The sequence below is a fragment of the Drosophila obscura genome, unplaced genomic scaffold, assembly GCF_018151105.1.
Source record: "Drosophila obscura isolate BZ-5 IFL unplaced genomic scaffold, ASM1815110v1 contig_37, whole genome shotgun sequence".
In the NCBI taxonomy this organism is placed as follows: Eukaryota; Metazoa; Arthropoda; class Insecta; order Diptera; family Drosophilidae; genus Drosophila; species Drosophila obscura.
Genome location: NW_024542825.1, coordinates 1,349,167 through 1,376,629, shown reverse-complemented (window position 1 = coordinate 1,376,629; position 27,463 = coordinate 1,349,167). Strand labels below are relative to the sequence as shown.

General features: G+C 42.7%; 1 protein-coding gene and 1 long non-coding RNA gene across 6 annotated transcripts in view; both read right to left on the bottom strand.

The window, feature by feature from the left end:
- Window positions 1–24,961, bottom strand: part of LOC111080672 (CUGBP Elav-like family member 1) — a 52,013-nt gene extending 27,052 nt beyond the window's left edge. For 3 of the 5 annotated variants that reach the window (XM_022376416.2, XM_022376421.2, XM_022376474.2), the window contains exons 1-4: window positions 23,675–24,961; window positions 20,019–20,242; window positions 17,936–18,018; window positions 13,888–13,936 (exon numbers count right to left, since the gene is read on the bottom strand). In XM_022376416.2, the coding sequence (XP_022232108.2) occupies window positions 13,888–13,936; window positions 17,936–18,018; window positions 20,019–20,242; window positions 23,675–24,564 (1,246 nt within the window). In that variant the 5' untranslated portion in view covers window positions 24,565–24,961. Of the gene's footprint in view, window positions 1–13,887; window positions 13,937–17,935; window positions 18,019–20,018; window positions 20,243–23,674 lie in introns of those variants that run through there. The other 2 variants (XM_041594797.1, XM_022376482.2) reach the window with 2 other exon arrangements.
- LOC121404717 lies at window positions 413–5,238 on the bottom strand. Its single transcript, XR_005968153.1, has 2 exons — window positions 4,441–5,238; window positions 413–480 (listed from the first exon to the last, which is right to left on the bottom strand). It is a non-coding gene; the product is annotated as an uncharacterized LOC121404717 (long non-coding RNA).
- Window positions 24,962–27,463: the final 2,502 nt, after the last annotated feature.

Sequence of the window (27,463 nt, the reverse complement as noted above, 5' to 3'; positions counted from 1 at the left end):
CCGTGGAGCCCGTGGAGGAGCTCAGTTTGTTGTAGCCGATGATGATGTTGTTGCTGGAGTTACTGGGTGGCGATGGCGATGCTGCTGGATTTGCTTTGCCCGATAGAGTGCGCTGCTGCTGCTGCTGCGGCTGCTGCTGTTCGCTAACATTTCCATTTCCATTTCCGTTTCCGTTGATATTGTTCGTTGCGATGATGCTGCTGCTGCTGCTGATGCTGCTGCCGTTGTTGTTGTTGTTATTGGCGGTATTAGGATTATTGTTGTTGTTGTTGTTGTTTAAGGAATTGCTGCATTCCATGATATTTGGATTTTTCATGTTATTTATTTATTGGCCGCTAGATGGCGCCACGACACGGAGCACGCGAACAAAAAAACAAAATTCAAAAGGGCCAAAAACACGTTTTTTTTTTTGCTTGCTTGTTTTGTTGTTTGTTGTTGTTGTTGTTGTAGTTTTATGGGCCTCCTGGGCTATATTAAAAACTGAAAAACCAATATTTTATTTCGTTTATTTAGTGTGTTTGGGGGTGGGCCTGCCATTAAAATGCCGCAATTATTCACTTGTGGATAATTTGAATTTTATTTGCAACACACACACACACACACACACACAAAAGACACACAAAAGCCATTTGATATTTTTCTCTTCCCTTTTTTTTTGTTTTTTTGGCTCTCTAAAGCGATTTGCACAACTTTTTATGGTCTGCCATTTTTGTATAACTAATTAATTTGCCATATTGTCCCGGTTGAGGTGAATGCAGTTTGCCATTCGATAATAACGAAATATATATACATACATACATATATATATTTTTATGATTATTATCATTTTGATGATGTTTGTTTTTGTTGTTTTTGCTGTTGTCTTCTTTCGGTTTTATTTACTTTCAATTTGTGGCACATCCATCCCCAGCTAATGGGCCAGACATGACCCGTTTGTACCGCTCGGACGTACAGCTATACGATATTTGTTTTTACTATTACGATTATTATTATGGCGATCACATAGCGCAGTTATTTGATTTTCAATTTAATGTCCGTTAAGGAGCTCACAAATGATACAAAAAAAAAAAATAAATAATGGGGGAAATAAACAATCATTTTAAAATCCAACAAGCTTTCGCTTAAACAATTTTTATGTGCATTCATATATAGATATTCAAGTGATTGTTGCACCAAAAAAGAGAACTTTAAGCTGGGCCTGCATGGAGAGAGAAATTCTCTGAGCCACGCCCATATGTTTCTCTCTTTCCCCCCCCTATATATAACACCTGCATGAAGTTCTCTAATCAGCTTGAAAAATGCTTTCAAGCAACGAATGTCTGTATTTACACACAAGTCAAAAAAAAATATACAAAATTGTGTAAATAGTAACCCGAGACGCGTGTGGGGAATTCGACTGGGAAAACTTAACAATCCAGCAACTGTTCGACACCTAAATATACGAGTGGTATACGACACAATACCATCCACAATTGTGGATTTTGCCACAGCAAAACAAAGGTCTGCTCTGACTATGAAGTTCGGTTTATTTCCATGTGAAATTCTTCCAGCTGAAGGGGGAAGTAAAAGGTATTCACATCTTGGATTGAACGTTGATTTGATGCCTTCTTTTAATAGCTCACAAAATTCACTATGTTTAGGTGCCTGAGACAACTGAAAATCTCTCAAAACTCATAGCATATTTCATGCATCTTCGCAATCTGCTCAGAAACCAATTCCCACTTGGCTACAATTGATATTGTGGTCGGTGCTAGTTCTTACGCAGTCTTTGAAATTCGAATATTTTCTGTTGGTATTTTCTATTTTCTATGTCTCTTTACTTTTCCCTCTTCCCAACCCCCCAAAATCCACCTGCCAGGGCTGCGCTGTGCTGTCTATTTTCAATTTCTTTTGACCCAACTAAAATTGACGCTATCCATTGACAGACTGCCTAAAGATGAAGCTGAAGACGATGATGAGGTTGCCGATGATGCTGATGTCGGAGCTGATGGTTTCTTGTTTGTACATGGCCAACATATAGACATAAATATGCGTAAATAGACAAAGTTTCTCCCGTCTCTCCACTGCCTCTATATATCGGCTCTAGCTCTAGCTCTGTCTATAGGCAGATCTCTCTTGGAATGTAACTCAGAAACTCAGAAAGAAAGTGCAAATATTGACAAGAGGTTTCCCAATGTGCAGGTGCAGGTGGGCCAAAAGTGGAACAGTTTTCTGTGTGTTGCGACATGCAAAACAAATTGATTCGTTGCCCCTGCCCCCCCCTAGTGCCTAGAATACATATCTATAACTTTGAGCATATGTATATCAACTTTTTGTTGTGTTGTGACTGCTGGCAGTGCTTGTGACATTTCTCGTAATCATTTTGGTAACGCTTCGCTGCGCTCCAGACGAATTCAAAATGTGTGTTACACTTTTTCTGTTGTTGTTGTTGTTTTAAATGCTTTTTAGGCAACGGCTCTGAAGTTTTGAATTTTCCCAAAATTTTAACACATTTTTAAGCCGACTTTTCGTGGCGTTTTCGTACATTATCTGGGTACGTCGTGCGATTGGGGCAGAAACTCCAGCACAATTATCTCATCAACTTCAATTTCACACTTTTACACTTTTACACTCTGAACTTTGCCTCAGCTCCTCTGGTGCTGTGGTGGTGTTTTATTTTATATTTAGTTGTTGCTTGGGTTTGCAATTGCCTTTTTAAATGAAATTATTCAGAGCGTAAAGTTACGCTTTTGCATTATAAGCGGGCCATTCGAAGCATGATAAATGTATCTAAAGTGGCGGAGGAGGTTTCTATTCTGTTCGTAGAAGAATATCGAAAGTGTGTTGGTAGCAGGAAATTGTGGCAGAGCTGTCGCAGTTCTTCAGAACTGGCAGTTCTATTACACACATTTTCCAATAAATTACTCAACAAACGAAATATGTGACAGGCCAATGATCATTGGTTCTACTTTACAGCTCATCATATTTTTAGCTTTCCCCGAAGTTTTTCTTTTTTTTGTTTTGTTTAATGTTTTAGCGGTTTTGACGAGCTGTTGACATATTGTATTTAATACGGGCCTGCACTCAGAGTTTTACCTCCTCAAAAATACACACCATAAAAACCAAACCAAAAAAAAAAGAGCCGAAAGTACAAAATTTGACATGTGACAAATTCCGTGTGTTGACTTCGGTCTTTGAGTGAATATTTCGTTTCTTTTTTTTTTTTTTTGGGTAGAATTTTCCCTCCCTCAAAGTGATTCATTTTCGTTTTGAAAGCCATTACGTGAATGGAAAATATTTTCTATGGCCTGTGCCCGGTCCTCTGTGCCTCTATTTGCATTCAAATAACACTTGTTTCTCGCTTCTCATTTCTCGCTTAAATGGGGATTTTCATTTGTTGATATTTGCGCAAATGTTTTACAATATATATGTGTATACACCTAGAGAGATATATTTTTTGTTTGGGGGCATTTAGATTATTGACTTAAGGGCGCAGTCGGATATCTCAAAGTTGACCTTGAAGGTGAGGGAGAGTGTCGCGAGTGGCGAGTGCTCATCTGTAACCTTCATTTGCGGCTATTTATGGACTGACACACCCAGCTCCCAGCTCCCAGTCCAACACACACAGTAACGAGTCACTCATCCGTAACGTAACGCGAATTGGATCGGAAATCGGCTTTTTGTCTGTTAGGTTACACGAGTATTTGCTGTATTTTTTGTATTATTTTGTATGCCATGCCCCTGCCTACAACTCTGCACTGTGAGCAAAGCTAATCAGCTGCTTTCGAGCTATTTCAGGTTAAATTGCACTCGACACGATTGTGTTTCGGGGGGTTCGGCGGGTTCATTGTTTTCACAGGTAAATAGAGCTGCTCAAAAGCACACGATTTGTCAACACAGTGGACACTGGATTGGCCAAGATATATTTAAAATCTATATTAAATATATATATTAAATATATATATTAAATATAAATATTAAATATATATATTAAAATATACTTTAAATTCCGCTGAAGTGCAATGGAATTTGTCTCCCTCTTTCCTTTAACTGGTTGTTGGATAAGTCCTACCCAACACCTTCAGAATCAGTTTACTCTCAGCATTTATTCTCTGCTGCTGCGCGCTCTCTAAAAGTTTCCATTATTATTTTTGTTATTTTATTATTCCTCATTTATGGTATCATAATTATTCAGTGCACACTGCAACATCGGCTCATTCTTAGCATATTTATGATGATGTGCTGCCTCCTGCTTGTATGATTTTCCTTTATCCAGTGACCACTGTACTTTCTGTTGGACCCACCAAAGTTCTTATCGGCCCGCTAAGTATGCAAATGCTATGTGCATTTCAAATTCTGATTTACACACTCCACAAAGGCGACTCAAGTATTTGCCAGCACACGTATTCGTATTTTCCGAATCGCACTTGGTGCGAGTATCGGGGTGTATCTGACAGATACCTGCAACGGATCGGATCGGATCGGCGCACGTCTTGAACTTTAACTTTGGCTGTGGAACACGCGTGCGCGGCAAATGTAAAGCTGCCCCGCTGCCCAATAAAATGTCTCTCACAAATCGGTTTTTGTACTCAGATTACAGCGGCGTTCGGCGATCGGCGAGCACGTCTCCGATTTGCGAGTATCTGTTAGATACTCGTCGAGACTTTTTGGTAGTTTTTCCGTTTTTTCGTTTTTCGTTCTGTCGATCCGAAAACGCGACTGATGTCTGGGCGATTGAGTGACAAACTGCTGGCGTCGCTTATTTTTCGCTGCCGTTTCGCGCTTCGCTCTGCGGTTTATTTTACTTTACGTTATTTTTTTTTTTTTCGTATTTTGTATATTTGTTTTTTTTTTTTGTCGCTATTGCTTCCTTCTCTGTTTGGGTTTGTTCTGCCGCATGAGCTGTAGTTGTTGTATCTGTATCTGGTATGTACTTTAGCCATTGTGTACTCAGTTCACGATGAGCCGCCTGGCCGCCTGGCCGCCTGGCGACGTCAACGGCAGCACAGAACACAGTTCGAATACTATTAACAAAATTATCATTATTATTGCTGCGCTGCGTCCAAACTGGCAACAACCAAAGGGGCAAAAGTGCTGGCAAAAATGGTTAAATGATGAAGATTGAATGATTGTTAAATTGCACTGCGATGGAGCACAAAATATTGTCCGTTTGGGGGCTGCAGATGGGTGTGCAATGAGTGCTGATACAACAGATCGTAAGCAGAGTAAAATATATATCCCTATGGCTGCTATAAGGACTCCATATCTGCTCTATATCTTGCTCATTTGATGCCTTTATCTGCTGAGACAATTGGAAACCTTTTAGCTTAAAGGCACATCACACATTCCTGAGCTGAAATGCAGCTCTCAGACCGCTACAGAAATCTCCCTCTGGTGTTGCCTCTTATTTCTCTTAGCTGTCATATTTGTTTCGAATATGCCCGGGCCCAGTACCAACTCAGAACTCTCTACCTGACAATGGGGGCCTTCACTTTGGGATCTGTGCTCGGCTTTTGGCTTTTGGGCTTTGTGGCTTTGGGGCTTATGTTTATTTTAGTTTCGAATTTCAGCAGTCGGAAGCGGCGACTGTCGCGACGACGACAGTTGTTTAATTTATCAGTTAACAGCATTGAGCTAAAAGCTTCAGCTGTTCAGCTGCTTCAGCTGGTTCAGCTGATTCATAATTCAGCAGAAAATTCTACAGAAATTATAAATTACAAGCAACAAAATTGTCAGCTGATCCCCTGGGGGTGGGGGGAGTATCTTCAGCACTAGAAGAGCACATGCATCCCGGCGCAAGTACTGTGAAAATGTATTCCCAGTTGTATCGGGAAAAAATTTAATTAAAATTAAAACACACACACAAAATCGAACCAGACCATATGCCGCAACAAGTGCTAGGAGAGGGTGGGGCGGCAGGGGGCTGGGTATGTAGGGAGCCATGCATAATAATGAAACAATACGCCCCCTAATTACAGAGGCATCCGACACAGATACAGATGCGGCTACAACAACACAATGAGGGAGAAAAAAAAACACTTGAAAAGAACAGACGCAGACGCAGACGCAGACGCACAGGCCATTTTCGATAATTGAAAATAATAATTAAAATTCTCTGATTGAATCGCACTTGGGGAATGGGCATTGGGGCTCGGTACTCAGTCCTCAGTCCTCTCGACTGACGTCCACAATTGGAGTGAAAGAAGGCCATAAAAAGCAGCAGCAGCAGCAGCAGCTGGAGGGGTGGGCAGGGGCAGGGGCAGGGCATACATAATACAATTTTGTATCTTTTAGTATGCAAAACTTGTCGCCAGCTCTGCTCGGACTGCTCGGTCTGCTCTCTGCACTCTCTGCTCCCTTCCTGCGCTATTCGCTCTCTGCTTTGCTTTGCTTCATTCCTTCTCCATTTTTCTTTTGGGTCATAGAGCCCGTTAGCCGTATTTGTCCATCAGAAGTCATCATGGAATCGGTTGTCATTCACTTTGCGCCTTTCCATAGAATTTTCAAGCCCCCTGCCTCGGCCCCTCGTGCGTGATTTCTTCAATTAATTGTTGTCTCCGACTCTGGAACTGCTGCAGAGAACTTTGAGGCAATGTTGCACAATGTTCTCGAGCGGGCCAGCCAGCAGCCAGCAGCCAGCAGCAGTTTTCCCATCATTGTACGCCATACCCCTAATTGGAGGACCCATGAAGAACCTGTTGGTCTATCCGTCCGTTCTGCCTATTGTGCAGCAACAAAGTCAAGGAAATGTTGTGCATAATTCCAGCTGAAACAATGACAATTGTCTAGGCACTGTGCCACAAGCAGCTGCATGGAGTGGTTGAGTAACTTGGATTGCCCAAGAAATATGGAAAATTGTTGACAGTGGAGAGTTCTTCAAATACGAGAGACAGACAATGTGAGAGAGAGAGAGAACAAAGAATTTGTAAATTTACTTAATGGCTGAATTGATTGTGAATTGCACAAAAGAGTTTCGAGGCTGAAGACCCAGCAAAAAAAAAAAAAAAAAGGGAATATAAAATCGAAGCCTCAATGCGAACTTTTCCTTAATAAATTTATTAACTTTAATTAATTAAATAGAAGACTATCTTTAAGGCAGGCGAAATTGTTTTAAGTGCAGTCCAAAGCCTCAACAAAACTTTTAAAAATCTTTTAAATACAACAAAAAATATCTTTAAATTAAAAGTTTAATTCATAAATTGAGCTCTGACTTTGGTAATAATTAAAACAGTCCAAAGGCTGCACATAAAATGTATCTTTAACATTTATGAACGCAGCTTAAGCTACAGCTAAAAGCATCTTCGGCCAGCACTTTGCCAGAGAGTTGAAATAGCTAATAAAATTTCTATAAATAGTTCAAGGCGCAAGCCATAAAACCATTAACAGGTTTTTGCTTGGAGCGTAAGTAGCTACAAAATTAAGTGTACTAAGAAGTATCTAAGTATCTAACTGATGAGATCAATCAATCAAACTGCAAGAAGTGTCTCCAAAATCTAACAAGATTTTGAGTTGGTGGAGAGATTTCCCCGGAGCAGATTAATAATTTCATTCCATTGGAAACTTTTCCTTTTCGATGTGTGTCTTTCTTCATGCCATTTTGCCATTTTGGCTCACAAATCTAGCAATTATTTCACATATTTCAATTACCGTTCGTCAAGCGTAAGAAATGTGTGGTGGTGGTGGCGGGGTGCCACACATGACAAACCGCAGCTGCAACTGCAAACTGCCGGTGCAACATCAGGCCACAGACCATGCCGGATGATTGCAACACAGAATGCAACGCACTTTCAACACGCAACCGCGAATTTCTCCAATTTCAGTCGATGGCATTCTTCGCATACTCTCGGACTGGCACTCGCACTCGATCGGCAAGTGGCAAGTGGCACGCAATCTACCCGCTAGAATCGCTAGAATCGAAACTCGAAGAGAGATGCTGAATCGAGATTGCCAAAACCAAAACAAAATGCAAACAAAAACACTAAACAGCTGACTCCAAGCATTATATAAACAGAAATTAAATTAATATTTGTGTGTGTGTGTGTGTGTGTGTGGAGTGCAAAAAAAGGTAATAATTATAATGGAAATTGAACTGAAACTGAAACTGAAAACTGGTTAAGGCCGCCAACGGAGCGATGCACGGCACGATATCTCTGAGTAGCTCAGAAATCGAGAAACTGAGAAAGGGGGAGAGAGAGATTTACCCCGAGATGCCGGCCCAGAGAGTGACTCAACTGCAGTTCTGAGATTTTAATTGACTTTTTTTTGTTGTTGTTTTGTTTTTTTTGCTGGCTGGCTTTTGTTTTGTTTTTGTTCCTTTGGCAATTTATTTATTGGGAAGTGTTTTGTTTTGCATATTGTTTTCGGATGTTCGCTATACGTTTTGCAGTGCTGTGTTTACTTTTCTGGCAATTGCCAAATCGAATGACAAACCGAACGACAAAACACCCAATCGAATGAGTTGTTGTTGGTTGGTTGGTTGGTGCCGCTGCCGCTGCCGCTGCCTCTGCTTTGGCATAGCAAATTAATGTTTTATGGCATTTATTTTTGGGCCTCATCGAAATCGGTTTATATATTTATGTGTGTGAGCCATGCAGGCCAGATATTTTGGTGTATCTTTTGCGGTAGATTTACCAAAGCCATTAACTCGCATGTTTTGGGGGGGAAATCTTTTTTAAATACTAAAAAATTAAGTTAATTTGCTGAAGAATTTGCCAATAAAAGAAAATTAATGTGCAAATTTTTTCAAATTCTTCATTCGATTTTAGACAATTTTAGCAGCTGGAAAAAAAACCAAGCAAAATATGTAACACTCGAAATTCTGATACTTTTTAAGCGCTTTATCTACGCCTGTTATAATTTGCTACCAAAACAAAACACACACAAAATGCAATTGAAAAGTCTTTTAAACTGTTACCACACACAGCGGACATTTGAGTTGGCCATTTGCAGCCAATTCACTCAATTACAAAATCAACGATGATTAAGTACAATCCACAGGCAAGTTTATATAAACAATATCATCTATCAAGTGTTGAGTTTTATTTACTCGAAGAGGGGCAATCAATTGGCTTTTGCAATAGTTTATCAATATATATATATATATATTCTATCTGTGGGCACTGGGCAAACGGTTTTCAATTAAAGGCAGCGCCAACTCGCGTAGATTTAATTTAAAGAATTTCATTTATCGAAGTTGACCAACCACAACGTGCGCGGAAGATACGAATACGAATACGAATACGAGGGTAGCGTAGAGATACTCAGATACACTTCGATCGTGCCGCGAATGACGAGCAGGCGAGACGACAACTGGCGACAACTACAGTACGTACGTATCTGTATCTATTGGATACTTGTGCTCGACTATGCTGACTATTGCCGGGCGAACGGTGCGGACGACTAGCAGACGGAACGAGAGGCGGCACCACCACCGATCGACGATCAACCGGCTGACTGAGTGGAGACCGAAAAGCCCCGCCGCTGCTTAGATCTTCCCCTCCCACTCCCTGCGATCAATTGCGCTGCACTTTGAGTTTCGTTTGCTGCTGGCAATGCTGCAGCGTTTACCGGCTCGCTCTCTTTCAGCTGCGCTCTCCCTCTGCTCGCGCGCGCTCTCTCTCTGGGCAAACAGCTGTTCTAGACACTTGTGGCTCGCGGCTCTGGCCTGGCTGTGTGCACGAAAGACAATTAGCCACGCTCGTTGCCCGTTGCCCGTTGCCCGTGGCCCGTGGCCTGCCTCTTGACGTTTGTTTACTTTTGTTTGTTCATCATCGTCAGATGACAGAATATGCTTTCGCTCGCTCTCTCTCTCTCTCACTCTGCGTTGCTCACACTCTACGTTGCGCTCTCTCAGCGTCTCTCTCTCTCGCTGTCTCTTTGCCGCATTAGTGCCGGGTTTGACTCAGCGCTTTTTGCGTGTTATCGGAGCGGATACGGAATATGATTGGAATAGAGTTTCCCCCTAGGTTGCTATGTGGATTGGTTGCTGATTGAATTTTGATCTGTCTGGGCTTGGCTTATAAACAAAACGCGAGCTGATGAATTTTTGTTCTACATGCTGAGGATGCGCCGAACTGTGGGACTCTTCTCCGTGTAATATAATTAAATATAATAATATAATGTATAATATAATTAATTAATTAAATATAATTAAATATTCCCGTATTACAAGTAGTTCTTTTTATTTAGAGTCTACTCTGAGATTCCTCCGATATCTGCTGGATATTTCAGTTGTATATTTCAGTTTTAATTTTGTTAGTAAATTAAATTTTTAACATGAATTTTATTGAATTTGCAATACTCCATGGATAAGTTCTAATTAAATAATTATTTCCAGCTTGGAAACTCATCTCATGAAGAGCAATATTTTTCTTCATTATCAATTGTTATTCACATTTATGTAAGCTTCATTTTAATATTATTATTATATTATTTATATTATATATAATATTAATATTATATTTAATATTACTCATTTATACAGAATATAAAATGCACTTAAATCGGCTTGCTTCTTGTTTTTTTTATAAATTACCCTTTTCTGTGTTAATTATATATTATATGTGTCATTTGAATTTACCTCATTAAAATTCTCTTGAAAACTCGATTTTAAATTTTGTTTTATTTTTGAATAAATTTTGTATATATTCTCTGTAAATATATAATAGCATTCCCCAGACATTTAATAGTACTTTTTCTTGTATAATCACATTACATAAATCAATGCTCATTTTTGCTCCAGAGTCTTTGCGCCTGCTGTCACCTCACCCCTCTCCGCCACCTACAGCCCAAGCTCGAGTTTTAGCAGCTCGCTCTCTTTTTCTTTTTCCTAACACATTTAATGCCAGCAGCAAGTCAAAGTTGTGTTGTGTTGTGTACTCACTTGACAAGATCGCCACGACCTAAAAGGTTTCGAGACGCGAGCAATTAACATCAAAGCTAGAAAAAATGAGCATCTGTAGCTGTGGCTGTGGATATGTGTATCTTTCAGAGTGTATCTTGGAGCTGTGTATCTTCTAGCTAAACGAGCGATCACGTCGGACAGGCAGGCAGGCAGGCAGGCAGTCAGCGCGAAAATCAATTGGGATGGGGGCAGGCAAGACTCAGCCTCAGCCTCAGCCTCGGTGCGAGAAACATAGAAAAGCGCTTTGTTTGCCCGCAGAACGTTTCATAATTGAATCGAAAAGTGTGCTAATGTGACCAGCAGCAGCAGCAAAGTAACTTAAATTGCAAACATGAAAATGCATTTTCCGATCTAAAGATACCGCCGATACAGGCAGCGGCATGAATGGCATTCCTTGGGGGGTTGCATACTTTTGCATAGTTTTGTTGGTATTAAAATTGATTCGACGCTGTCAGCGCCTGACAATTTGCAAATTAATAAACCCATTAATTTGAAAGCCAACAGGCATACGGAATAAAATTGTGGCCATATATACTAAATATACTAAATATATCTACTTGCATTTGCACGCATCTCATTAATTTGAGTTGATTGTGCATGGGTAATGAGAGAGAGAGAGAGATACAGAGAGAGAGAGAGTGAGTGAGAGAGAGATGCCTAGATGCCTGACGAAACAGCAAGATTTTCCCTCGATCGACTCGAATGCGAGCCAAGCAGCCAAAAGGGCATGCTAAAAAGGCGGACAGCAACAACGCCGACAAACGAACGGCAGCTAAAAGTATTTAGAATTTCTGGCATTTTGTCAAGTGTCGCCAAAACATTTCGCACAACACGCAATGGCACCCAGAGCACAAGAGAGAGAGAGAGATATAGAGAGAGGGAGAGAGTTAACCAGAAAGAGGGAGAGGCTGTGGCAAGAGTCTGGTTGCACTTGTTGCATTTTGAGAAATTTGTGTGGCATTTGAATATGTTTGGCATGGCATTTGTTTTCGGCGATGATGCTACCATAAGAGCAGCCACAAGGGTACGGCTAAATCAACTTTGTTATGCAGGACAATTAACATGGAAGCAGGCCGATAAATTTATGCAATTTAAGCACCAAAAATAGCCAAACAGCAGAGGAATCATGGGATCTATTCCGGCACTTGTAGTAGCCAAAAAGAGCATACAATCTTCGTTATTTGCAAAGCCAACGCGTCACATCTTGTTTAGCCTTTTTGATCGGTTTGTTCCTGCACTTTGGCTGCATGCTGCAATTAATTTTGTTGGCAATCAACAAACTTACAAAGTGAATTGTGACAATGCTCTGACGAAACGAAACGAAACACTGAACCCTGTGCGCCCCCGTTGTTGGATCCAATGTTGAACACTTTGCTGCCGACTTTCGGCACACTTGACTTGATTCATCTCAATTTATGCCACGTTATTTGTTAATATTCTGAGCCGAAAAACGAGCAGCGTGTGGCAAAGGGGGCAGAACCGATCAGCGGGGAGAGCAGAGAGCCAGAGAGGCAGAGCGGTGTAGATTCTCGGTCGAATGGGCCGAATGCACGAGTGAGTGCCAATTTTAAGTTAATTTACCATAAAATTTCTGTGTTACGTATTTTTAATTTTGTGATTTATTTTCGTCATGCGTACCACAACACAACACTTGACGCAATCGAAAACACACGAGCCACACACGGCAACACGGCAACAAAAACAACAAACACACAGCAAAATTTCGAATGGTTTTCGAATCAGTCTGAGATATGCGGCAAGTATTCTGTGCCTGTAGACAATGGAAACAGCAGGCAAGCAATTAGGTACGCAGTAAAAGAAACAGCAAAGGAATCAGTGGAGACATAAAGGGGCGCAGTAGAATGGACAATCGATGGACAAGGCAGACTGTCGTCCAACGAGGGGAATGCGAGCGATGCCCTAAACATTTCCGCTGCATTCAAGCAATGCTAAGGAACAACAAGAAAATGCCAAAGCACTCACGCACACAGGCACACGCAGGCACACGCATGCACATGGCAAAGCGGAAACGGAAACGCAGCGCATAAGTGCTGCCCAGGCGTAGAGGCTAGCCCTTGGACATCGTCTGTGGCACTATAACGATTTTCCGATTTGAATTCCATGTGGAAAATGTGCGCTAAAAGGGGAAATGCCTCGACTGCCCTGTCTGGAATGGCAGATCGAATCGTTTGTGCTGTGAAGTTTCTCTTTGGAGGGGCACAAGAAAAGTGTCCCACTGGGCAGAGGGCAGAGCATAGGCATAAAGGAAAGAGCCTCAAGTTAGCCATGGACTTGGGGCGCTTTGCTTTAGATATTTTTATTAATTTTAATTTATTTTAGCGAAAACTAAAACTGAAAACGGGGGCACAGCCGTTTGATTTAATACTAAACAGCTTGAATAGCAGTCAATCTCTAGTCCCTGGTAAATCCCGAGTCCCTGGTAAATCCCTAGTCCCTTTAGTTCCTTTTCCCGCTTTGGGAATAATTTTTTTGTGTGCTGAATTATTTGCCATACGTCTTGAATGGGTTTTCCGCTTTTCTTTTCAGCACATATCCTAATCGATTTATTGGCTCCACACAATCCAACTAATGCGGGACTGTTGCCAGTATCTCTCTGTCTCAGTCTGTGCTGCCTCCAGTGTCCCTCCCCTCCCCACCCCACCCACCCTCCATCCCCACCACTTTTCCTGTCAGTTTGAGCATTATTCATTTTCATTGCCGCATTCCCAGGGCCAATTCTTTTTCTGTGTGTTTCTGTTTTGTGTAATCAAATACAGACACCAACTGCTGCTCCCTTGCAGCACTCCTCTCTCCCCCCCCCGCATGCAAGTTTGTGATTAAGCCCAAAAGGCTCACTCAGACAGATATATTGAAGAGAGGAGAGACCGACCGAATGGTCTCTCCAGCAGCAATCAGCCAGACATATGCAGGGACTGACTGACAGACAGACAGACAGCAGACACATAGCAAATATGCCCCGAAACGATGTCTAAAGAGGAACTTACCATTTCTGTTCTCACTGTCCGCCGGCTTCATCTGTATGGGATGATGCATCTGTCAAAGAGAAAAAGAGAGAGAGAGAGAGAGAGCAGAGAGTGAGAGAGAGGCAATAAGTAAGGGAAGTCGAACAGAGACAAATATTCAATCATAATAAGTTAGAAAAGTATGAATGGTTTTTCCATTTTAAAAGTCGTTGTAAAGGGGGGGAGGGGATAGTGTTTGGGCAGGGTTTCCCTTTTCCCCTTTGAATATTCAGTAGAAAAAAGCCAGAAATATGGCAAAGAGATTCATTAGTCACAGGAGTATCAAAGGATAAACCCAACAGATGAAGTGGCGAGTGACTTTGGAGCAGGATTTCAGCTTCAAGTTGCCGCCACTTCAGTAGATTTCCATTGGTTTCTTCTGCTACCAATATAAACAAATAAAAAGGCTACACAATAGAGACAATAAATAAAGTTTATAAATGCAATTTTTAAAATTAGAACAGAAGTAATACGAATAACAAAATTAAATATTTCCATTTAAATTCTTTCGTTTCCTTTTCCCTGGTCCTGTCCCTGTGCCATCTGCTCTGCATTTATTTTCCCCTCGTTTGCTTCTCTAGCCCCACTCAACCAAAGGCTAGAACAAAGCTTTGTCTTTCATTAGTTTTTCATGTACAAAGTACATGAGTTTAAGTATTTCTTTTAGATTTCATTACGTTCGACTCGGCACAAGTGCAACAAGTGCGAAGGAATGCAGCGAGCGATGAACAGCTAATGGCATCAAACACAGAGAAGGAGGAGTAGAGATAGAGAGAGTGTAGAGGGGGAGGGGTGGTGTGGTGTGGGGGTGGGGTGTGCCAGAGGCCAAATGGGAAATGGGAACCCATTTCATTAACGTGGCCATTAGCACTTGAAAAATGCAATTGAATGCGAATGCGAATGCTTTTAACAAATTTTCATTTATTTTACATTCATTGAGCCAACTGATGATAAGGTTCGATGGCATCTCCACTCGGGACTGGACTCGTCCTGCTGGCTGCTCGTCCTGCTGGGTCCTTGCTGCCTGTCAGGCACTGGCACGGGCACTGGCCATTACTTTGATTTCAATTAACTTTTCATTGAAACGGTTCGAGCAGCGGAAATGATAATAATAATACTTACAACGATATTAGAAAATGGAACTTCAATTGGAAAGAGTGCAAAGAGTTTTCCCCCACAGGCAAAGAGAGTCAGAGGAGATAGGCGAGAGGAGGAGGCGTAGCCGGACACGGACACGGACACGAAGTGACTGAATGACTGAATGATGTTCAGCAAATTGAAATGAAATGCTTACGGGTTGAGGCCTCTCTGTCTCTGGCAGACCAGAAGCAGAAGCAGAACTAGGACCAGGACCAGCCAGCAGCCAGCAGAATGGAACTGTGAAAGTCAAAAGGTTTCTGCACAAATTACGAGAAAATGTCACAGCCCCCTGCTGCTTGTTCCTGCCCCGACGCCCGACCCCCCCTCTAGCCTGTGCTCATTGTTGCGCCATTTTGCTGCTCTATTATTCAAAATTGACAGCTGAATGAGCCACCCACCCACTGACCGCTCTACCCCCAGCTCTTTACTGGCCTTTCATTTAACTGTCTGTCTGTGAGAGTTGTGCCTCTAACTGTGTGTAGCTGTGTGTGTGCCTCTGCTGGTGTGTGTCTCTGCGTGTGTGTGTGTGTAGTTAAATGCTGGCCAAGTTACCCTTTTCAATTGAATGCTGTCGAAGCTATAATGCGATTTGCAGGCAGTTCTTTTTTCCCTGCTGATTGTCAATTAGCTGTGACAATATTTGGAGTTAGTTTTTTGGCAGCAGACTTAACACGGCGACACTCCAAATTGAATTCGGAAATTGAATTAAATATAAAATTCCGCTGCCACTTGGACTTAATTTGTGGCATCAATATTTCAGTGCATACTTTCAGGCCGCGCCATATAAATGTTCTCACTGCCATCTCTCTCTGTCTCTCTGTCTCTATCTCTCTGTCGCTTTCTTTGCTGGCCCTTGCTGGCCCTTGCTGGCCCTTGCTGCAGCTGTACCTGTTCACACGTGGCCAAAAAAAAAAAGCCTAAGAAGAAAAAGAACAGCGCCACTTAGCAGAAAGAGAGAGAGAGAGAGAGGTAGAGAGCGAGTGCGATGGAGCGGTTGGTTTGGTTCAGTTCAAAACAAAATATTTATTGTAGCCGTTGACAAGCTGAGCCTCTACTGCCTCTCACACTCTCTCCCCCACTCTCTCGCTCACTCACTCTCTTTCTGTGTGTGAAAATGTCGACATTTTAACGTCTGTTTACCTATCGATTATTTCAGGTAAATTAAGTAGCTTCGCCAGACGAGGACATCGATGGATGTCCTTTCTGTTGAGGGCTGCCTGCCAAATGCATTAAAGGATCAGACATGCTCCCACACACACTAACACTCGTGTACGTCGCCTGCCCACACCAGCTACAAATCCTGCATAGCTGGACAGGCAGGCACTTACTTATACAAACAAAGATCCACCTTACACACACAAACACACAGCCACACACACACACCCATCCCCATGTGTGTGGGTTTTGGGGCTGGTAGCTGGGAGGGAACTGGGAGCTGGGAGCATGTGGTCATTATTTTGACAATTACACACGTGGCGCCATTTGGCCAGGACTCCTGTTTCTGCCTTGGCTTGGCGCTCGTATAGCTACTGCCCCGCCTCCTGCCCCGCTCTCCACCTGCTAAGTTTCATGTGTATTTCGGGGGGCTTTGTTTTAGTGCTGTGCCGGACGAACGTTCCTATATGGATTTTCCATTAACAATTTGAATATGTAAATGCTGGGGCCCAGTGGGGCACGGTGGGCTCCCATGCGTGTAAAGAGTTTTACTCGTACTTCTTATATTTTTTGTAAGCTTTGTTTACATAAATTTAAGCAGATATTGCTTTAATTTGATATATTTTATTGATATTTATATGTATATTTTTATTTATTTATATTTATTTATTTTATTATTTATTTGTATTTATTTGTTATTATTTAGTATTTATTTTTATTATTATTCTTTATTTATTTATATTTATAGATTCCGGCAACACACAGAATTTATAAATCTTAAAAAAATATTTGTATATTTTAATTACTTTATCGGCTTCTGGAAAAATGTGACTTTAAATCGGAGTATCTGTTGTAATTTTTGTATTTATTTACGGGTTAATATTCACTCATTTTAATGAGTAATCTAATGATTTTTAGACTGTGGAATTTTCTGGAATTTTCTGCAGAGTTCCCTACATTTAATTTGCATTCCATTTAAGGTACAAGCCATGAAAACCTCTGCCCTAGAGCCAAATATCAGCTACATATTCTTAGACATGCTAGAACCACTGTGCACAGGAACATGAGCTCTGTGGGGGGGTACCTGTACCCCGTACCCGTACCCGCTCCTGCCCTCTGTTGCCCCCTGCCCCCTGCCATCTGCCATCTTAGTGTGTGTTTGCTTGTGCGTGGAACGCTTCATTTAATACGTTAACAATGGAGATTGTCCTCAATAATTGAATCCACTAATTGACTGATGATTACATTTTGTGTTGGCCATATACCAATAGGCCCCCCCCCTCCCACTCGCTGCCACCAACCCACCAAAAACCCCATGCATGGAAAGTATGTCATCGATCGATCGATGGAATCGAATCGAATCGAATCGGGACGCAAGCGGTTGACTTTCTCAAGCTGTATTATTCAAAGGGGGCGCACACAGTAAACACAGTAAATATATACTTTTTATATACTATATACGGGGGGTACTCGCACACACATACATACATGAAGAAAACACGCACGCACACATACACATATAGAGAAAACATATGAAAAATAACGTAGCACACATACACATACATACATACATACATACATACATACACATTCACAGAGAACAGGAAAAAACGGGCAAAACTACGGCCAAAAGCTACATAGATGAGAGAGAGGGGTAATGGTGGCTTGTGGGCTTGTGGGGTTGCTGTGGGTGGATGGTGATAGTGTTTGGAGGGGTGGGGGGGGATGTACTTACCCCATCCAATGTCTTGATGTTGTGCAACGCATCCTGGGCGCGCAGGGCGGCCTTTCGGGTATAGTAGGTGACAAAACAGCACCCTGCAAACGAAAATGGAAACAATCGAATACATATCGAATACAAATCAAACGGATCGATGGACAATTACACACAAGAACGTATGATACAAAACGAACGTTATATATAGCATGTAAATATATATACATGTATATATATATATGTACTGTATGTACTTGTATATATGCATAATTAAATATTATTGACTGGGAAACAATACAAAAATTATTTTAATTTATTTTCTAAAATTAATTTGGCAGCTGTTTTATCATGCATCTTGGCTAAGTTGTTCAGCTACATAGTATAAATATTTATATAGATATAGGGGCATTAGATTATATGGTACAGGGCATGCATTTTACTGGACGGTCACGGGACGAGCGCTTCGTGCAAGCCATGCGAGGCGGGGCGGGGCGGACAGGGGCAATGAGAAATGGACAGAAATCATATGGTGTAGATACGAGCTTAGCTTAAGCATTTAGCATAAGCATTTTCTTTATGTAGCGGTATATTTAATCATTAGGAACAGTTCTACAGAGCATACTGCATATCTCCGCCCTTCACGGCTTGCACGCCTGATTTCTACCTTATAGTTTCTTATCAAAGTGTCCCTGTGACCCACCACTACTACCCCCTGGATGGCCTTGTTTCTTCACTGCACTTTCCCTTTAACATTGTTCAGGGCAGCAGCGCTGTTAACGTCGCCTAGTTAACAGTCGGTTGACGGTGTTGCTAACAGCAGACTGTTAGCTCGCTCTCTCTCTCGCGCTGCTCAGTCACGATCCACTCGACTCTACCGCACTGGCGCTAGCATAGTTTTTAGTCTTTAGTCCTTCTACCCACCGTACGGTGCTATTGCAGTCTTTTTCCACCCACGACAAAGCATACAAGCTGCGTGCCAAGTGCCAAGCTCCGAATATATATATATATACATATATATCCCTAAATATATCAACAATATACATCGAAGCAAAACCCCTTTATTAAGAACCGAAGCCGAACCGATCATCCATCCAACCTCCTACAAATACAGATCGTTAAATAAAAAAAAAACTTCATTGATTGCAGCACCTGCCACCCATGGAAACTCTCATCTGTCTATGATTTCTTATCGAAATGTATGACTTCGACTTCTTCTTCTATGTGCCTTACTATCTACTATCTATGTGTGAACTCTTAGTGATACCTTCTGCAGCTATGAGTCAATATTTGTACAAATTTATTCAATATTTGAGCTTTGATCTGAGCTGATAAGCGCGTCGATTGCCACAAATACCTTCGATTAATCTTATCTTTAATCTGCGTATATAAAAGCTATCTTTAATCTATAGTTTGCACCTTCTACTGCTACATTTTCTTGGTTGCTTTGCGTGCCTTTCTCTGCTATAATTTCTATGCTTTTCGGTCATGCTTCATATCTGCTGGCTTCATTTACATATATAATATCTACTTGTCCATTAGTTAGATTAAATTATAATCCTCGGACAACAGTCCTTCGTGGCTGCTCGAACACCTTACAACATTTACAGTTTCCATACTGCACACACACACACATGCCCCGATCATCTCCGTACCCTCCCCCCTTCTAGGCCATAAATATGCATAATGGAATTTACCTTTTTGCTCTCGGAAAAGTTTGCAAGCAAATGCGCATATTATTCTAATACAGCCCCAAAAATTAACACACACCCAAAAGCAGACACACATACTCGTATGCTCATATCCTGCATCCTGTGTGTGTGTGTGCAAGATTTTCCTGCTTATACACGCACAATTATGGCCAATTACCACGGCTGAAACTTTGCCCAACAGCCCGCAAACACTGCTGGAGTACCCAGCAGCATACCTGGGTCCAAGTTTTAATGTTGATGGGCCTGCTCGCCATCAGCATAATCATATTACTTGATGTTTATTCCCCGCCCCACGGGCAGGTGGGTACCCCCCCAAAAATATTGATGAACATTGTAAAATTTCATTGAATACCGGAATATAATCCGCACATTTGTATGCCTCTCGGACTCACCTCTGCTTATCGATGTGACCTTGTCCCGCAGCACATTCAACGTGTGCACGGGCCCAAACTGCTCGAACATTTGACGGAGCCGTGGCTCGTCCCAGGTCTTGGGTATTTGGCCCACAAACATTTTGATATTATCAGCATCGGGCTGATCCTTCAGCATTTCGCTGCTGTTCGTGTCCATGGCATCCAGATCGGATTTTAAGTCATCCTCCATGGGACTCGACATGCTGCAAAGAAATACAGAATTCATTTATAATTTAATTTATATATTTCCATTTATTGCCATAAACTTCTTGCAGCCAAATAAATTCATTACAAATCTCAAATACAAGCAGCAACTTTTTGCATTGAACTGCCACAATTCGCTCTCTAATCTGCAGCTGTAACTCTGCTCCTAACTTCATTTGCTAATTACGATAAAAAAGAGGAGAGAGCTAGAGACAAACAACAAGAGTCCTCTTGCTCTCTTGCCCTGTCGCTCTCTTGCTCTCTCGCTCTGGGGCAAAGTTGGCTAACAGCATAAAATACAAATACTAATTGTTATTAGCAAACTAATCTAATCTAAAAAGTTGTAAACGTTTTTACTTTTGTTTTGTGGTTGACCAGTCCGCAACTGGTAGGAGGAGAACCGCTGGGAATGTGCTGGTAATGGAGTTGAGGATCGGGGAGTCCTTTGACTGACTGGCAGCGCATCGAACGCTCTACTTTGAGGTCACTTTCGGTTTGGTTTTTGTGGACTGACTGCCCCGAAAAAGTTTTCCCTTTACCCGGCCAGTGTGCTCGTTGTTGTTTCTAATGGGTTTGGCTGGGGGGTTTATTGGGTGTTCTTGATGGTGTACCAAATTGACTTTTGGTTGCTTGTCAAATTGCTCGACAAACTGCTGGTCAAAGGGAGTTCGTTCTGCTGCTGCTGCTGCTGCTGCTGCTGAAGTTGTCAAGCAGTTGGCCCAATAAATTTCAGCACTTAATTGGCTCTGGTATAATGGAATGCCAAGTGGGGGATTGTTTGGCTGGGAAATTCACACGTATTAACATTTCCATTGCCTACTTTTTGGCCCTCAATTGATATGCTCTGATATCCCAGTGGGTGGTGGGAGGTAGGCTGGAGCGTTTCATTATTAGCTTTTATCTGACGGGGGGAGTCATCTGAAATGATGCCATTTAGGAAATTACTTGCAATTTACTTTTAAATTTCTTCATTTTCCAATTTCCTGCGTAAGTAATTTCTACGCCCCATTCGCCCTACCCTCCCCTGGTTATTAACTGCCAGAGTACCAGCCCTGCAGCGTGGAAGGCAGTCAGGCCGGGGCTGACAACCCTGCGACACTCAGTGAAAGCGAAGAGCAGCCGCGGGCCATCCAATGACAAAACGAAATTAATCTATTAGAGCCCGAAACGAGGACGTGGCGCCAAATTGTCTATGTCAAGGTGATAAATTCAGGCCTGGCCGCTGCCGCCAGCTGAATATGCAAAGTGGGTGGAGCAGGAGCAGGAGCAGGGGGCAGCGAATCTGCCTCCATGGTAATCCATCGCGACTTCTGTGCCTGCAGCATAAATCTCGAAACGGGAAACATTTACGCATTTGGTGCGTGTGCCCCAAAAAGAAGCAACGCAAAAATAAATACAAAATAAAATAACAAAAGCCAAAAACAAACGGGAAGAGGAGGAGCAGGGGAGCAGAGGAGCAGAGGAGCTCCCTGTGGTAGCAGGGGAGCGCGACAGGTGTGTTGCCCCTGGAGTCTGTAAGGCAATTATTTCTGACGCTGGGGCTGGCGCCAATCCATCGGGGAGCCAAGCTCGAAGAACGCTTCCCGAGTGCGCACGGAGGCCAACTAGTTGCCAGGATCCAGACTCTGCAGCCTCTCCTGACTCTCCGGCCTTTCCCCAGCCTCTCCAGCCTCCCCAGCCTCCCCAGCCTCTCCAGCCTCTCCGGCCTCAGAACATCTCTCCTTGGGTGTCTCTCGGGGCTGCGCTTGGGCATTAATAATTCAGTTTCATTTAAATGCGACCAGGCTTAATGAGAAAATCGCCTGCGGTGGCAGCTGAAGCGTGCCAGAGTGGCAGAGGGGCAGCAGAGCTTGCCTCCCCTCTCAGTTGGGATTTGTGGGGGGCAGGACAGGGCCAGGACAGGGCCAGGGCACACACAGGTGATGACGATGATGACGACGATGACTATGTTGGTATCGCCAGCTCAATGCGAATTCAACAACTTGAGTGAGGAAAGTACGCTGTCACGGCACAGTGGCTCCAAGTCTGTTGAAAAATGTACAGCTACAGGCTCAAATATATGTCAGAACTGCTGCCAGGGACTGCCTGCACTTTTGATTACTCCATGACAGAAAAACACAAAGCAAACTCTTGAATTTTTATAGTCCAACATTCCTTGAAGCACTGTGAAAATGGCGACACAGTCAGTCATGACGTGGCGGCACTTAATTTATGATGGCAGTTTGTTATGCCGCGGCTGTCACAACAAAAGCAAACAGCTCAAAGATACGCGTAGAGGCAGCAAAAAAAAAGAAAGGAAATATATACAAGAAGGACTGGACCCAGAGGCGCATAAAAATGACCCAACGTAAATTTAATAATTCTTGTTTTATTATTTAATGGCCAAGCAGGAGGGGAAGGAGAGGCAGGAGGAGCAGCAGGAGCTCTGATAGTTCTCGGCCACAGTCCAGACTCGCTTCAAGCTCCTTTGGGCTGCGGGCTTTCAAGGGCCTGCGGTTGTATCCACTGAAATTGTAGAGGACCACAGCACGGGGCACCCCTGCCCAACCCGCCGCCCATCGCATCGCATCGCATCACATCAGTTATTGTCATTACGAAGATGCTATAATATTATAATTACACTGTCCTGTCAATAATCATTCGCTATTATCTTTGATGACTTTGGCTATGTGAGAATTGTCGCCTGGCTGGGCTTCTGCCAATTAATAACCTTAATGCAATGCCAATTATCATTAGTCACTCGCTGGCATGCCCTTCACTCTCCGCATGCCCCGCGCCCACACCCAGCCCTGCCCAATTGTCACTTATTTTAATTAAATCAGTCGCCGTTGTGGGTCGCTCGCCCGCGTCGATTTCGAGTCGAATTTTTTATAATTTCCGGGCAAAGGAAGCTGCTCACAAATAGAAAATGTGGCGCACGTCCGAGGAATAACCATTTGAAATGTGATAGCTGAAAGCGAGGGGGGGAACTGGCACTGACGATGGCGGCTATAGGAAATTGAAATGTTCCCCGTTTAACGGCAAAGGTAATATGCAAAATGATAAGCACTGAAGCTGAATGACGGAAATGCTTGTAAATGTTACGGCAGGGCGCACAAAGTTTGAGGGAGATTTCGATGATGGACAGGCAGGTATTTCCCACCCCTGGAGCTACCTGGAGTGCAGGCTGGCTGGGCTTTAATGATGTGTGTTTGAAATGGAATTTAATGCTCATGGAAATCCATTCATTGATGGGCGGGCTAAGCTCTGATAACTCCTCCTCCTCCTCAACTCATTTTCCATTGCATACTTTTCAGCGCTAACCGAAATTACCGAAACCCACGGCCCAAAATAAATCATTTCAATGCAATCCGCAGACATTAGCTGCGAAGCTGCTGCTGCTGCAAAAATGGAGTAAAGCAACTGAGCTTTGGGTGTGTGGCAACACTCACCGATTTTGTACGCTTGGGGCAACAATGGCTGGGGCAGCGGCGGCGACTACTATAACGGCAGCATTTCCGATGCCCCCGGCCTGGCTCTGCTCGACTAATGAAGTTCTGGAATTAATGCCGGAATTCAGCTGCGTTGACGTTGCCGCCGCTGCAGTCGCTGCTGCTGTTGTTGCGGTTGTTGCGGCTGCAGCTGCTGCTGCTGCTGTTGGTATTGTTGTTGGTGTAGCTGTTGGTGTGGCAGGAACTGCTGCTGCTGCTGCTGCTGCTGCTGCTGGAACGGTCAGCGCTGCTGTTGTGCTGGAATTTATTTGGTTGTGCAAAAGTGTTTCCAACAATGCAGTCGACATATTTGTTGTTGTTGTTGCTGGGATGAGGTTTGCTGTTGCTGCTGCTGCTGCTGCAGCTGCTGTGTTGCTGTTGGTGTTGCAACTGGGCCGCAAATATGGATGGAAACTTTTTGCAGCACCTGTAAAAGTTGTTGTCGCTGCAATGGCACCTGAAGTTGCTCCTCCTGAGCTCGTTAGATTCTCTAAATACTTGACTGGCTGTTGTTGTAGTTGTTGTTGTTGTAGTTGCAACTGTTGCTGCTGCTGCTGTTGCTGCTGCTGTACGTTGCAATTGTTATTGCTATTTAAATTGTTATTGTTATAAAGGCTGCTGCTGTTGCTGTTGCTGTTGTTGTTGTTGCCATTAGCAATAAGTGCAACAGGTGCCGTTGTCAGCATTGTTGTTGCTGCCGCTGCTGTTGCTGCTGCCTCGTTAGTTTGTTCTGTTGCTGCCACGGACACTGCCACTGCCTCTGCTGCTGCTGCTGCTGTTGTTGCTGCCACTGTTGCTGGTGGAATGCCGCTCAGTGTATCCGCGTGCAGATTCAAGGATTGCAACATCATTTATAACAGTTTTGCTCTGTTTTTATTACCAACTCGACCCTCTGCTTGTCCCTGTCCCAGTCCCAGTCCCTGTCCTTGTCTATTTGTGTGCTTGTCTGCCTGTCGCTAATTACTTTTAGTGTCGCATTTGGCGACGCTCGCTTTTTAATTTGCTTCGGGTTTTAGTTTTATTAAAATTGTATATTATTGCGCTGCTTTTAATTGTGCCCGCTGCCAGGGCGTGGCTGCTGCCTCTCCAGCTGCCACCTCCAGTCCTCCTTTTATTTCTATGTATTTGTTTGTGTGTGTGTGTGTGTGTGTAGCTTGCTCTCGCTTTGTTTATCACAGTTTTTGCTCTCACAATTAGCTGCAGTATTCGTTTGTTGCAGGACACTCTGCGAAAGGGTTCAGCTCCAGTGGCAAACTGCAATTAAAAACAGAAAAAGAAAAAAATACGTTTGCTGATTAAAGGAGGTGGATTATGTATGTCGCATATTGTAGGAAAAATATAATTAATAATATATTATATATATAATATAATATAATATATTTTATTATTATATATATATATTAATATATATTTTTTTTTTTATTATTATATAATATAATATAATATAATATAATATAATATAATATAATATAATATAATATAATATAATATAATATAATATAATATAATATAATATATATATATATATAATATAATAGTAATAGTAAAAGTAACTCCTGTTTATAGTTCTTCGATCTTCTCCTTGAATAACTTTAAATTCCAAAAACTACCCTTAAATTTCTCCAGCTTTCACTTCGATTGGAAAACCAAAATGAGCAACCCCCAAGAGCCATGCAAATATTTATATTAATTTTTTAAGTATCCACTATGCTAACCACAGTCGAAATGGCTGCCTATAGCCACCACAGTCAGCCCAAAGAACTCCGTTCTCTCTCCCCCAAAGCCCCAATCCAAACCAAAGCCCCAACCCACTTTGGTTTAACCAACTGCATTGAGCGCAACTGCATAGCTAAGCGCATTTCAATGGAAGTGCCTTCCACATTGACTGACAGACTGACCGCAGTACTTTGGGTCCACTCGACTGTCGGTCGGTCGGTCTGTCTGTCTGTCTGCATTCAAGTGCCTGCCTGGGCTTTGATACACACACTCGGGCACACTGGCACATGTCTATATCTATATCTAGTATGTACGTAGTAGATGTCTATATCTGCCGCTAAACAGATAAGCATTTCGAGTGCCCCACACACAGGCACAGGCAGTGCAGCAGTGGTGAGTGGTGAGTGCTGAGTGCTGGGAGAGCGAGAGCCAACCCCATGCCAGTGCTGGCCGCATAATGTTGAAGGCTCCAGCTAATTAGTTAAATTGAAATCAAATTATTTGTTGTCGCACTTGACTGACCACATGGCATAGGCGCCTTAATTAACGCGCTTTCGCATACACAGATGCAGGCACAGATTGGCCGATCTGATCTGACGGTTTGGCTTGGTTGGAACATACGTAGACAGACAGAGAGGAATCCATAAGGCATTTATATGTGTATCTGCACACAAGATTCTAGGTACGTATGGAAAGCGATTAGCATTATGCTTATTGTGTTTGAATTTTGGGCAGAGAGAGACTCTCTCTCTCTCTCTCCCAGTCTCTCTCTCTTTGCCAGCCTAAGCCAATCGGAAGCGAAAACCCAATCGGGAAATTCGTTTATTGATATTTGGGTTTGAGCTCAAGCTGGAAATTGTTTACTACTTTTGTTTGGGTAAATATAAGAGTACTTATACTCTTACTTATACACTTATACTTATACATATTTATTGAACTATTAAAAAATATGATCCTTAGCGGATTAAATCTTCAGAGGATGCTGCATATATGCATATGTATATTATGGTGAATTTTCATTTACTTCCCTGTGGCACAAATATTGTGCCCTTGCTTTAATCACAATCTAAATATATTTTAGGTAAATTTAAATATTTCCAAAATCCATAATTGCACCAGCAATTGCCCATGCTATAGCCTGCAGCTCTATCAATTGTTTCACACCTCAAACTGTTTTGGCTTCGTATTAAAGTTAGTTTCATATTAGCTCCCATCTAGTGGCATTTATTTATGCTAGTTCCGCCTATTCTTTGACGTTTTTTCGACCTTAATTTTAAAGTTTCACTGCAGTTCAGGCACACACACTTTTCGCTCTCCGCGCCACCACTCCTCTCACGATGCGCCGTTTTCCCTCATTCTCCAGATAATCGCCACGAAATTCGCCGGTTTTTCTATTATTTTTTAATAAATTTCCACGCTTGCATATTTTTCGCGCTCTTCTATTTACGTTTTTCGCTTATTTTATTTATTTTGTCGCCTTTGCCTTTTTTTTTTTTTTTCTTGTTTGTGTTATTTTTTTCGGCTCCGTCCGCTCCTCTTGGCCGGACACTGGCAACTGTCGTCGTCGTCGTCGTCGTCGTTGGCGTCCCCATCATCCGCATCGTTGTCGTGCCATGAAACGCTTGTTGCATCCCCCTGCCGCCCCACAGACGTGCCAACATCATTCCGTCGCGTCGCCCACTCCTCGCGCCCGCCAGCTGAAACAAGCGTGTTAGGAAGGCAGCCATCGGTTTGCCAGCGGCATGCTTCAGCTTCAGCTGCTGCCTCTGCTCCTTGCCACTTGCCACGCGCTTATCCTAGCGCCATCAAACGATGTCGACGACAACAACATCGACGCCAACGTCGTTAGAGTAAGGGTATTCCAAAGAGCAGAGTTGCTTCGGCTATGGCATGAGCTGCACTTGGGTAAAGGATTGCAGTGAAGGTAAAGGTAAAGGCTTCACAGCTACAATGCCATGGCAAATATATCCTTATGCAGTTCTATATCTATATCCATAAAGGGTATTCCCTTGTTCAGTATATGAGCGTGGAAGC